We start from the raw sequence: 14,016 nt of genomic DNA on the forward strand, positions 1-14,016 counted from the left end.
ATACAGTAGGTGCAGTAATAGGGACACGTACAACAACAGAGGCTCAGTATTGGGGTATCAGCAGGATGAGGGGATGAGGCGTTTGTGCAGGTTGGGAATAGATGGGTACAGGGCATGAAATGTAAGGAGTCAAATGTGTCTTGTTGTAATCTCTGCAGACCTGAGACTCTGAGTCCTGTCTGGAGAAGTTGTCATGTCGGTCTGGGCTAGATGGAAAAGATGGGAAAAAAGAACAATTTAATCAGAAAGAACGTCAGCTGTAAGGTACTACATATAACTGTGCTGGGATCTCTTATATGTTCTACAGGACTGGCATCTATCAATATATGTCACCATATGGCGGTAATATCAGGGCTGGCTTTTGTAGAGAGATTATTTTTAGTAGTTTATCTGCTGAGATTCTCCTACATCCACTATCTGGGTGCGCCACCATAGTTGTAATCAGGGTTACCTGGTTAGGTATCTACCCCAAAATGGTATCAATCAAAATGTCAGCTCAGGGCGCAAAAAATAAGCCATCACCCAGACGCCAAAAAATTAGAATGTTGCGGGTGTCAGAAAATGGTGACAAATGATAAAACTTTTTTTCAGACAAATTAGTTTTTTTTTTCACCAATTAAATAAAAAAGAATCAGTATGTTTGGTATCTGCATATTCGTACTGACCTGAGGAATCACGTTGAGAGGTCAGTTTTACCATATAGTGAACATGGTGAATAAAAAACTCATAACACAATTGTGGAATTGTACTTTTTTTGCAATTTCACCGCACTTGGAATATTTTTTCCATTTTACAGTACACTACGAGGTAGAATGAATTGTGTCATTCAAAAAGTACAACTCATCCCGCAAAAAAAAAAAAGCCCTTATACAGATGTATTGATGGAAAAATAAAAAAGTTGCGGCTCTTGGAAGAAGGGGATGAAAAATGAAAAAGAAAATCTGAAAATGGCCCGGGGGTGAATATGCTAATAAAAAATAAGAGTATTTCCCTCACGACTCTTTAACGCTTTCAAACTCGAGCCTTCATGACCAGGCCAAATCTTACAATTCTGACCAGTCACTTTATGTGGTAGTAAGTCTGGAACGCTTCAACGGATCTCACCAATTCTGAAAGTGTTTTCTCGTGACATATTGTACTTCATGATAGTGGTCAAATTTGTTCAATATGACTTGCATTAATTTGTACACTAAATTTGAAATTTGTTGAAAATTTCACAATTTTCAAACTTATAATTCTTATGTCCTTAAACCAGACACAAATAATCACAATGTCCAAATATAATGAAACTTTTGATACTTCACAGATAATACAATCTACCATACACAGGCTGATATTCAGCAGCCAGAGAAACTGAGAACTATGTGAAAAATAAAATCCTAAATATTTATTAGAACATACATATAAAAACAAAGTACAGATAATAGAGTGCCTAAATAAGGGGACGCCTATGGCTCCTAATAGTACATATATGGATAGCAATGATTCCAATATGTGAACCATATAAATAAAGTGCAGTGACTTCCCATATGTACAAATCACTAAACTACATGTAGACCAAACGAGGTAAAAAAAGAACCCCAAAAGCAAGGTAAATCAAATGGGAATGTACTACCGACAGTACAGTTGTGCTCAAAAGTTTACATACCCTGGCAGAATTTTTCCTTTCTTGGCCTTGTTTCAGAGAATATTAATGATAACAAAAAAACTTTCTCCACTCATGGTTATTGGTTGGGTGAAGCCATTTACTGTCAAACTACTGTGTTTTCTCTTTTTAAATCTTAATGACAACCAAAAACATCCAAATGACCCCACATGTAGGAGAAAGCTACTGTTTGGCCGCACAGCAGGGCTCGGAAGTTAAGGAGTACTGTTTGACTTTTTGAATGCAAAAATGACTGGGATCAAGAATGGACGCCATGTCGGGTTTGGAGAGCCCCTTATAATGCGGTCCTTAAAGACGCGCAGCATGTTAGTGTCCACGGGTGATTCGCAGCCTCTGATGCACGCATGGAATTTCTACAGATCCCATCCACTATGCTGTAACATCTGGATGCTGTGTGTTTGATGCTGTATAAACACGCAGCGTCAAACCTGTAGCGGCTCCTGATCATGGCCTCGTACCCAAACTCACCCACAGCATGTCAATTTCTGTAGCGGACACGCCAGTCTCTGCTGCAGATTTTGACTGATTGAAGTGTCACTGTATGCGGTGGATTCACATGTACCGACAACAAATATGCGGCACCGCATTTTGGACGCAACAAAAATACGCAGCTGAGTGCTGATCGGGGGGGACATAGGGTCTAAAGAACCAGCTGTGAAATGTTAAGTATGGCCAGGGACCATGCTTGCCTAATGGCACCTTCCCAGGCTAAAGATAGCAGCTCACAGCAGCCGCATAAATTACATGAATAGAAATGCTAATAAAGATTGGGTAAATGGGACTATCTGACACCTAGCTCTTTTGTTTGGTTATGTCAAGGTGGCAATCAAACCTTTTCATGACCAAACTTAAAGTAAAATAAAGAGTTAAATAAACACACAGAGCGTAAACACTTTATTTGAAATACAACAGACATTCTTTAATCATTTAAATTAACCAATATACTCACCCCAGTTCTTATGGTAATCCAAGGGTTTAAGCAATGTCCCACCAAATAACTTTATTTAGCTCCAAAAAGCATTCATAGATGTACAAAAATGCTTAAAAAAACGCATGTAAAAAACGCATCAAAAACGCATGTACAATCCGTATGCGTTTTTTCTATCAAGGAGATGCAGAAACACTCAGGTAATTTCTGCTTCAAATACGCATTGTGCGCACATAGCCTAATGTGGGATAAAGCTCAGTACATGTCTTGTTAGTACATCGCTTAAGGTCCAGTCACACATAACTAGATCGCTAGCGAGATCACTGCTGAGTCAAGGTTTTGGTGATGCAACAGCGACCTCACCAGCGATGTCGCTATGTGAGTCACTTTGCAGCGATCAGGCCCCTGCTGTGAGGTCGCTGATTGCTGCAAAGTGTCCTGGACCATTTTTTGGTCGTTGCCCTCCCGCTGGTCAGCACACATCCCTGTGTGTGACCAGCGGGACCAACGATCAGGCTGGTAACCATGATAAACATCGGGTTACTAGGGGCACACGCGCACCTAGTAACCCGCTGTTTATCATGGTTACTACTCTGCTACCGTGAGCGGTAACCTCCCGCTCATCGTAGCAGGCTCGTAACCATGATAAACATCGGGTTACTAGGAGCGCGTGTGCCCCTAGTAACCCGATGTTTATCATGGTTACCAGCCTGCTCCTGCTTCAGCAGCACGCTGGTAACCAGGAGCTGGACATCGTGGAAAGATTCTTTCCACGATGTCGCTGCTCCCTGATCGCTGGTGAGCCTGCCTGTTTGACAGCTCACCAGCGACCACATATCGACGCAGCAACGATCCCTGACAGGTCGTATCGTTGTCGGGATCGTTGTAGCGTCGCTATGTGTGACGGGGCCTTTAGGTCCAGTCGCTGCTGGAGTAGTTTTCAGCTAATAGGCGGGTGTGTCAGTGTGGGAACCCCACAGACATCATATTGAAGAACCATCCAGAGGATAGATAATTAATGATTAGACCCTGGGGAACCGCTTTGAGTGCGTTCTCCCCTCTGCAGTAATAGCATACATGTTGACATTAAAGGGAGTCTGTCATTAGGATTTGCTATGTAATCTGAAGACAACAGGAGATAGTGGCTGAGATACAGAGTTGAATGATGTGTCCTTTATAACCATGTGTTGTTTCCTAGTAGTGAAGGTTTTATCACTTTGTGATTAGCAATGCTGGACTACACTAGTCCAACCATGCCCCATCCCCCTGTGATAAGCAGCTCACTTAATAGCCACTGTATATTTGAAAGAATATATTTTTGTATATTGTCTGTCCTTTGCTGGTGTGTGATGCCTTCCATTTTGACTTAACTGTATGTGACGCGCCCCCTGGGCCATGTTCGGGGGATACCCGGAGCCGGATCTGACAGGGGTAGTAGTCCTCGTGGCGGTGACCCGGTCCGTGCCCAGGGTGTCAAACTGAGTGGCAGTATTTAGCAGTAGATGTTAGAATGTTCGACTACGCCACCCGTTGAATGCGGCTATGAGGCCGCCGCTGCAGGGCAGACCGCTGAGGCCGGTGGTATGGTTGTGCAGCGTGGATGGTATAACCCCCAACGGGAGGGGTATAGCCTCAGGGCAGCTGGTTAAGCAGGAGGAGATGGTAGTGGTTGTGGTGGATGTCCCGGTGCTAGTGATGCTGGTGCGACAAGGAATCAGTGAGACATGCAGCTGTAGTTTCAATGCTTTACTCACAGTTCTTTATCAGGTCACTTGTGCACAGTAAGGACCACCCGAGCCATGCTGCGTCCACCAGGTCAGGGACTCGGCCAACTCCCAGGCAGTTCCAGAGCGTGGTCCAGAGCTCCCCTCTCTTCCTTCCTACTGGCCGTCCCCACCAGGGACCCACCTTTGTCCGGCTCCCTCGGGCCTTTTGGTGGCGAAACCTTTCCCGGCTTCCCTGACCCTATGCGTGGTATGCCTTCCTGGTGGATGTGGTGAGGGGTCGTGCCAAAACTTGACCACGACCTCCGGTTCCTGGCTAAGGATGATTGGCTTCCACCAGTTTGGGATCCGGTACCCTTCTCTGCCAACCCTTCACCCGTTCTTGTTCTCTTGTGGGATCTCAGGGTTCCCTCTACTCTTGCGTCTCTGGACCTTTCTCTGTGTTTCTCCTCTTTCTCCTTCTTCCTGCTTCAGGCCTGGCTCTGGAGCTGGGCCCAGCCGGAGCCACAGCTCCCTGTCAGCCCTCTCTGGCTGAGCTCCTCTCTGCTTCTCCTCAGACTCGACTCACCCTGTTCCTAGATGGTGCCCACCTTTTATACTCCCTCTGACACCCGAGCCCTGGTGACAATGCAACCAATGGGCTCCTACCTATGCCCAGAGTCCCTCCCCTGTCTGCTCCTACACTACTGGGATGTTCCTCCCCCCTCCCCACTCCAGCCAGGGACAGACGCTGTCGTACCTGCACATCTACCTGGTGGGAGTACCGTTGATCTGTCCCCCGGAAATGGGGTGAGTGTAGTGCATGCAGCTATCTGAGCTCTGTTCCACACTCTATCCTTACCCGGGAGTAGAATACCACACCTCTGGTTCGAGGTGCAATACCCTTGTAGCAGCCTAGCCCTCGGGGTGCTACATATGTCCCACTAATTTTTAATAATTTCATTAAGGAATTAAGAATTTTTTATCAATTACTCTTGTTTATTTGGTTGCAACTGCCCATTTCTTTTCCTATACATTTTTAGTATTCAGTATTAATGGGTTAATTTAAATGGTTTATTCGGTACAGTGAATTTCACATACTTATACAAACTGCCTATATTTGTTCTGCTCTCAGATGATATAGCAAAAGCCTGCTGACAGATTCCCTTTAAGTGTGTTTTGGGCATGCTGTGAGGCTCAGAAGAGGGGGCTAATTGGCTCTCCGAGCTTAGATTTTACTGGATTGTTTTTTTTGAGCCATTTTGCTTTTACAACGCCTCTGAACTACTAAGCACAAGGACAATCTCTAATTTTCCATTGACAGACAACAGATCTCAGTAAGGGCTTGTTTTTTGCAGGATTAGATGTAGTTTTTATTGGTGACTTTGGGGGTACATATTTTTTATTTCAATATTTGATAATCAGAATGAAACGCAATTCAGGCATTTTCTTTATTTTTTAAAGCCATTTATGCTGTTCACCGTGCTGTAAACGTGATAAGGAAAATTTATTCTTCGAGTCAGTACCATTACAGCGACGTCAGAGTTATAAAGTATTTTTATAATATGCTATTTTTGTACCGCCAAAAAAAGTATTTGATATTGTATCACCACAGTTTGAGAGATATAACCATTCTTATTTTTCCGCTGAAAAAGCTGTGTATGGACATGTTTTTTTCGGGACGAGTTGATTTTTTTTATTCGTATGATTTTGGACTACATAACATTTTTTGATCGCTTTTTTGGGGATTTTGGGTGGAAGAGTGAACAAAATAAACGTGCACCAAAAAAAACAAATTCATGAATGTTTTTTATTTTTTTTATGCTATTCATTAGGTCTTAAAAGTGATCAAGCAACTTCATTCTTTGTCTTTTTTTTTGTGTTTTGCATCTTTTGCACACTTCATTTTTTTTTTTAAACAATAATTTGTTTTTCCATCGTCATACTCTCATAGCTAAAGAAAACTGGAAAAACTGGAAAGACAAAGAAGAGCAAATAGAGTCTTGTCTGGTAAACAGGTGGTGTAAAGGTTATAGGTACGCTCACACAGCGTTGGACTGTCCCACCGGGACACCAGGATATCCCCCGGTGGACCCCCGTGACGGATGTAGTGGGGCCCACCCACCGGTAACTGGTCTGTGATCTTTCTGACCACGGACCCATCAGAGGCCGCTGCGTGCCAGCCTCTGATGGGCCCGTGGTCAGAAAGCATACCTTCCTCTTGATGGCTGCTGCCGCCGGGAACATCAGCTTTCTGCTATGCGCTGTGCACAGACGGCGTAAGAAGTTTTTATTTTCCCTATATGAATGGGTGGGGGGGCGGATGGCACATAGAGGCCCATGATGGAGGGAGTGGGATATGATACAAAGGGGCCCATGATGGGGGGGGGAGGGGGGGGATAAGACACACAGGGGCCCATGATGGGGGAGGGGAAATATGACACAGGGGCCCATGATGGAGGGGAGGATATGACACACAGGGGCCCATGATGGAGAGGGGAGGATATGACACACAGGGGCCCATGATGGAGAGGGGGGATATGACACACAAGGGCCCATGATGGAGAGGGGGGATATGATACACAGGGGCTCATGATGGAGAGTGGGGGATATGACACACAGGGGCCCATGATGGAGGGGGATATATGACACACAGGGGCCCATGATGGAGAGGGGGGATATGACACACAAGGGCCCATGATGGAGAGGGGGATATGACACACAAGGGCCCATGATGGAGAGGGGGGATATGATACACAGGGGCTCATGATGGAGGGGGATATATGACACACAGGGGCCCATGATGGAGGGGGGGATACGACACAAAGGGGCCCATGATGGGTGGGGGATATGACACACAGAGGCCCATGATCGAGGGGGGTTGAAACATAGGGGCCCATGATGGAGGGGGGATGACACATAGGGGCCCATGATGGGGGGGGGGCGCGAGAGAGAGGATTACACATAGGGACCCATGTTGGGGGGGGGGGGGGGGAGAGGATGATACATGGGGGCCCATGATGGGGGGGGGGTGATACGTATAGGCCTAGGATGGGTGGGGGGAGATACATACAGGCCCAGGATGGAGGGTGGCGGATACATGGCAGCCTTGTTTGGGGGATATTATTAAATAAAAGAGGGCCAAGATGGGTGACAATTATAGTATGGGGGCCAGGATGAGGTATAAGTTTATGGTGGAAAGTGGGGACATAATTTCTATAGGGAACATTACGGCTGTAATATAATTTACTTTTGAGGATACTGTTCTCCATGGGGGGAGTAAAAAAAGGGGGGTCTTGTTACTGTGCAGGGCGGCACTATGTCACTTTTTTTGTTCATCTGGTGTAGGGTAGAGACGTCACTGGTGAGTTGGTGTATTACATGCAAATACACACTATACAATTTATACAGAGCTCCTGTGTATAATGTCACTGGTGATCCCTGTATTACCTGTACACTATACACTGCATACAGAGCTCCTGTGTATAATGTTATTGGTGATCCCAGTATTACCTGTACACTGACAATATATACAGAGCTCCTGTGTATAATATCACCAGTGGTAATATTTGTGTTATTAGTATTGTGTTTTTTTATTCATGATCCTTATTGTAGTATTATTCGTTGACTATGTAATGGTAACATGTAGTCTGGTCATGGTATGGGGGTATTTGTTCCTTGCATGTGGAATTATTCGGTCACTATGTGGTGGTAATATGTGGTCTGGTTATGGTGTGGCGGTATTTATTCCTTGTATGTGGTATTATTCGGTCACTATGCGGTGGTAATATTTGGTCTGGTCATGGTGTGGCGGTATCTGTTCCTTGCATGTGGCATTTGGTCACTATGTGGTGGTAATATGTAGTCTGGTCATGGTGTGGTGGTATTTATTCCTTGTATGTGGTATTATTTGGTCACTATGTCATGGTAATATGTAGTCTGGTCATGGTGTGGTGGTATTTTTGTTCCTTGTATGTGGTATTATTTGGTTACTATGTGGTGGTAGTATATGACCTGGTCATGGTGTGACGGTATTTGTCCCTTGTATGTGGTGGTATTGGTCTTGGTATAGTGGATTGTGTTGTGTATGGCAGCCATTTGTTCTCTCTGATATCAATAAGAGGAAGATTCTTTATTTCCAATAGAAATTAATTACTTTGACGTTTAACCCCTCCCTGTCCTGTGTCTATTACACAGTAGCAAATATGCACTTAGAGAGGTTCTCCAGTGAAAACAAGTAAACACCTATCCTAAGGCCACGTTCACACGTTCAGTATTTGGTCAAGTACTTTACATCAGTATTTGGAAGCCAAAACCAGGAGTGGGAGATAAATGCAGAAGTGGTGACATGTTTCTATTATACTATTCCTCTGATTGTTCCACTCCTGGTTTTGGCTTACAAATAAGTGATGTAAAATACTGAACGTGTGAATGTGACCTAAGGACAAGCTATTGATTAGTTGGGGTCTGAATGCTGGGGCTTGCACCCATCTGCACAATGTGGAGCTTTTATCCACATTAGACTGGAGCTCATGTGCGATTTGACCACTGATCCATTCATTCCCTCAGTGGCTGTTCCTGTTTTTTTTCCTGGAAGCCCCAAAGAGAATGAATGAGGCTGTGGTCAGACGTCCCATCTGCCGCTGCATTTTAAAATCGGGATAAAAGTTTACAGTCGACTCTCCACTATAACAAGGGTAACGGATAACAGGTATTTGCATATTGCTGCAGGGTGGGCCCCTAGGATCAATTCCTCCTGTGGGCCCCAGACACCCCAGTCCAACCCTGCGCTCACCTGATGTGCCAGTCACAACTCCTATTGAGGCATATGAGTGCTTCTGAAGGATCACCAAGGAGATCTGTTGCTGTAAATATGGAATACGGTGGTTTCAAAATCTGTGCTGCCCAATAGTTCAAATATGGGATCACACACAAAGGTAAAGCATGAATCATGATATTATTGTGGTTTGGTTCTGATGAAGAGGTTTGGAAACCTTGAGACGCATTGACAAAATAAACCACATTCATGCTTCACCTTCATGTGTGATCGCTATTTGAACTATTTGGGCAGCGCAGATTTTGAAACCACCGTATTCCACATTTACAGCAACATACTCATAGCCGCAACTTTTTATTTTTTTATTGATGGAGTTATAAAAGGGCTTGTTTTCTTGAAGGACAAGATGAGTTGTGTTTTTTTTTTACCACTTTTCTCATATGTTTTTCTTTCTTTTTTTTTATCACTTTTTATTCTATATTTTTGTGTGTCAGTATGACAAAATAGCTATACTTGTGTGGTGTTTTTTGTTAAATAATTTAAAAAATCAACAATTAACCAGAGACAAATTTATAATGAACACATTACCAGAGATGCACCCTAAATACACAATATATCAAACAAAGATAATAAAGAAGTGCAACAAAATGTCTCATAAAAATACTTTATGAGTATGAAAACATAGCTTAATTAAATTAAAAATGTGAGTAAACATGCAGAATGACTCAATGGAGGGCCACATATGCAAACACAGGATATATCTTGTAGTTGTAGTATATACAGTACACACGTGGTCAAAATTGTTGGTACCCCTCGGTTAATAAAAGAAAAACCCACAATGGTCACAGAAATAACTTAAATCTGACAAAAGTAATAAATTAAAAATCTATGAAAATGAACAAATGAAAGTCAGACATTGCTTTTCAACCCTGCTTCCACAGAATTAAAAAAAAAATTAAACTCATGAAAACGAGGGGTACCAACAATTTTGACCACGTGTGTATTTCTCAGTGCATATAGTATAAATCTCAGTGGTAGAAAAATCACTTACATCATGTAATGGTAGAAAAGCCTGGTTTAAGTGTGGTCCTGGTGACCCAAGGAGTGTTTCACCCTAGCTACATCAGGGAGCGTGTTATAGCTACAAGATGTATCCTGTGTTTGCATATGTAGCCCTCCATTGAGTCATTCTGCATTTTTACTCACATTTTGCAATTGTTTTCTTGTACTTTCACTTTTATTTTTTTTTACATTTTTACAAACCTTTTCACTTTTTTTTATTCATTTTCTTTTTTTCACTTAGTCCCAGGATGGGACATCAACTTTCTTTGGTCTGATCACAGACCTCCCTCCCTTTGTAAACCGACTGATGTCACTATTGACAGCGGCACTGATTCTGGGCATTAATGCAGGGTGTTAGCTATGATATATGGCTGACACTCACACCAGCTCTGCTAGTGGGCCAGCGCGATCGTTGCACCATACATGTACTGCAGTTTGAAACGCATTTCACGTGGCGTGGTGCATTTCATGAAGGGGTCATGGTTGTCTTAAGATGAGTTTTTTTTTTTTTAAATAAAAACTTAAAAGGGATCCAGTCATATAAAAAGATACTATTAACCCGCAGATATGGGGCTGTAAAGCTACCTGGCGCACGCACTGAGAGCCCCGCTAACAGGAGGAAATTAAATTAATTCCTCCCGGCAGCCTAGGGTTTTCATTCATAGAAGTGGGCCGGCGCATCTTCAGTCACTGCTCAGAACTTAGTGAGCGTCAACTGTAACCACTGATCGACAGCCAGCTCTGCATTTCCTCCCCTCTACAAATCCCTTTATTGGCTTCCAATTCCCCAACTAACCAGTTAAAACTACTAACATTGACCAACAAGACTGTCCATAATCTGTCTCCTCCATATATCTCGCAATATATTTCCACACATATTCTCGGATCCTCCCAAGACCTCCTTCTCTTTTCCACACTCATACGTTCCTCACCCAATTGCCTCCAAGACTTCCCCCAAGTATTGCCCATCCTCTGGAATTCCGTGCCCCAACACATCCAATTATCTACCATATTAAGAAATTTCAGACAGAACTTGAAAACTCAATCCATTCCAGAAACTTAGACTACAATGATCCCCATTACCACCTCACCACCACAGGAGTTGCTGTAACACACCCAATCTACGGTCACCTTCCCCAAAACCCTGTAAAATGTTAGCCCGCAATGGCAAGGCCCTCTCCCCATTGTACTAGTCTGTTATTGTTATTTTTTTAATTGTAATTTTGTTCTTGTAATTTGTATTTAACCTCTTTTTTACATGTACAGCACCATGGAATCAATAGTACTCTGAAAATAAATCATAATCATACAAAACTATTAATAAACATCTTAATTTTTGCATTTCCTCATTATTAAATTGTTAACTATATATTAGTGATTGTAAACTAAATCAGGCCCCAACATTGGTGTTAGAATGACTTATTCATTTAGAGAAATTAATAATACAATTATGTAAACCGTTTGGGAGGCTAGTTATCCTAGATTACACACAAACTCTTATAAAATAGTATGGTGGAGAAAGATCAAAATAACAAACGCTTACCTCAAATTCAAATTTGGAACTTCCAAAATTAATTCTCTGCTTCTGCCAAAAGTTATCTGGCTTTATGATTAGTGCAATATAAATACAACAGGGAAAGGATTCTTGCAAAATCTTCAATAATGGCTTAATAGAGTCCCACTTAGAGCCACGCATATCTACAATTACTGTAAAACCACGCTTGCATACCTCCTCGCTGTAGAAAAAAGAAAAAAAGGCAAAAGCATGAAAAGTTAAAAAATAACCAATAAAAAAAAAAACAATACCATAATTTTAAAAGTAGAATACAGAATTGTAAGATATACTGACCTAAAGACGGATGCACATTTAGGACCCGAAAAATTCTATGGGCTGGAGGTTTTTTTTCCTCATTCAGAATGCTTAAAGCACCATCCCAGTAATTTTTTTTTTTATTTATCCCTTTGTTAGGTATCATGTGTCTAAGTGTCATGAAAGTAGTAGCAAACTCACAGGGCCCAATCTTCTCCAGCTTTCAGCGGCGCACTGGTCTGTGTGGAATTAGGTGACTGTATCTGTAACCTGGAGGAAACACTATGTATAGTGGAAGTTACTCTCTCAAAGCAAGTCTGAGACCCAGAGCAAGGCTGTTTAGTGTAATGAGTTTCATAGACCTGAATTGAGGAAGTTCAAAAAGTGACTTCTTCTCCACATAGCAACTACCGTGTCATTTGTCAGGTCGTAAATGTTTTCACATGGTGCCGCAATTGACAGAGCGCCAATTGAAACATAAAATGATGTTGAATCAAAAAAAAAATGTAAATACAATTTCTAAAAATGTACTCCTAGATAATGGTGAAACATCAAATTTTCTTTTTTACAACGTTCAGAATTTTATTTTTTAACTACTAAAATGTGTAAAAAAATATATATTTTCATTTCAATTTACACCCTTCCCACTAAGGTCATTTTTTGCTTCTTTTCTTCCTTTCTACCCATCTTCCACAGCAGGTCATTTGAAATGCCATTGCCAGAAACTGACAGCAGTATTTTGCGATTTGAGGTAGCACCAACAGTTGCAGTTAGAGGCATACGCCTCGGTTTAGCTCTGTACACATGTTTTTGACATGCAATATACATGTACAGCAGATGACTGAAAGGGGGTTAAAAGAAACAATTGATTCTGTAGTCAAAGAAATTAGGTTAACAATAACTAAATATTGAATATTGCTTGCAAATAAGTACCAGAAAAAAATAAAATTATCAACTAACATAAAACTTCACATTGGTAGATAGTATAGTCTTGCAGCATGAACTACATAACATCAAAAACCTGTAAATTCTCCTTTAGGGTATGGAAAAGTTTTCCTAATTTTGTTTACCGCACACCATTATTTTCAAACTACATATGTGATGGAAAAATGCTGTTTGGGCGATCGGCAGACCTCGGAAGGGAAGGAGCACCATTTGACTTTTATAGCACAAAATTGGCTGGAATAGATAGGGGATGCCATATCGCGTTTGCAGAGCCCCTTATGTGCGTAAACAGTGGAAGCTCCCCACAAGTGAACTCAATTTGAAACCTAAACCCCTCGCAAAATTTATCTAGAGGTGTGGTGAGCATCTTGAACCCACAGGTGCATCACAGAATTTTAAAACAATGGACAATAAAAATTAAAAACTAAGTTAATGTCCCCAAAAAATTTGCTTTAGCTCCAAATTTTTCATTTCCACAAAGGTAACAGGAGAAAATGGACCACATTATTTGTTATTCAATTTCTCCTCAGTACAGAGATACCTCATATGTAGTCAGAAAGTCTTATTTTGGTACATGGCAGGGGCAAGGCTTGGAAGGAAAGGAATGCTATTTGATGCTTTGAGTACAAAATTGTCTGGAATAGATGGCGGAGGCCATGCCGCATTTGGAAAACCACTAATGTTCTGAAAAAGCAGAAACTCCCACAATTGACCCCATTTTGGAAAATAAATCTCTCGAAGAATTCCTCTAGGGGTGTAGTTAGCATTTTAAACCCACAGGCATTTCACAGAATTGTATAACATTTGTAACATCCCTGGCGGCGTGCTTGCATAGTGCACCACCTCCCACTATGCAAGACCGCAATCTTACCTGTCAGTCCAGCCTGTAAACCGTGCTCCAGTTCTTGCCGTGTGCATGTCTCTTGACTGACTGCTTAGGGTTACTTCCTGATTCTTATAGCTGCTGTGGGTGCACCCCTAATGAGTCTCCAGCCTATTGCTGTGAGTCACTGGATATTTAAACCCCCTCCACCCAGTAGGAGGTGCCAGAGCAACACTAGTATTCAGTGTGCTCCTTGACTCTGAAGTTGCCAGGTCCAGTTTTGCTTCTGTCTGTTTCCTCCA

The 14,016-nt window shown here is 42.3% G+C and overlaps 1 protein-coding gene across 7 annotated transcripts in view; it reads right to left on the reverse strand.

Annotated features, from left to right (window-relative positions):
* Positions 1-14,016, reverse strand: part of LOC141265383 (triple functional domain protein-like) — a 1,868,493-nt gene that overhangs the window by 1,697,326 nt on the left and 157,151 nt on the right. For all 7 annotated transcript variants that reach the window (XM_073678400.1, XM_073678401.1, XM_073678399.1 and 4 more), the window contains one exon: positions 11,680-11,872. In XM_073678400.1, coding sequence (XP_073534501.1) covers positions 11,680-11,872 — 193 coding nt within the window. The remainder of the gene's footprint in view (positions 1-11,679; positions 11,873-14,016) is intronic.

Source organism: Phyllobates terribilis, unplaced genomic scaffold (genome assembly GCF_046119375.1).
Source record: "Phyllobates terribilis strain yellow unplaced genomic scaffold, ASM4611937v1 Scaffold_4__5_contigs__length_816908805, whole genome shotgun sequence".
Classification (NCBI taxonomy): Eukaryota; Metazoa; Chordata; class Amphibia; order Anura; family Dendrobatidae; genus Phyllobates; species Phyllobates terribilis.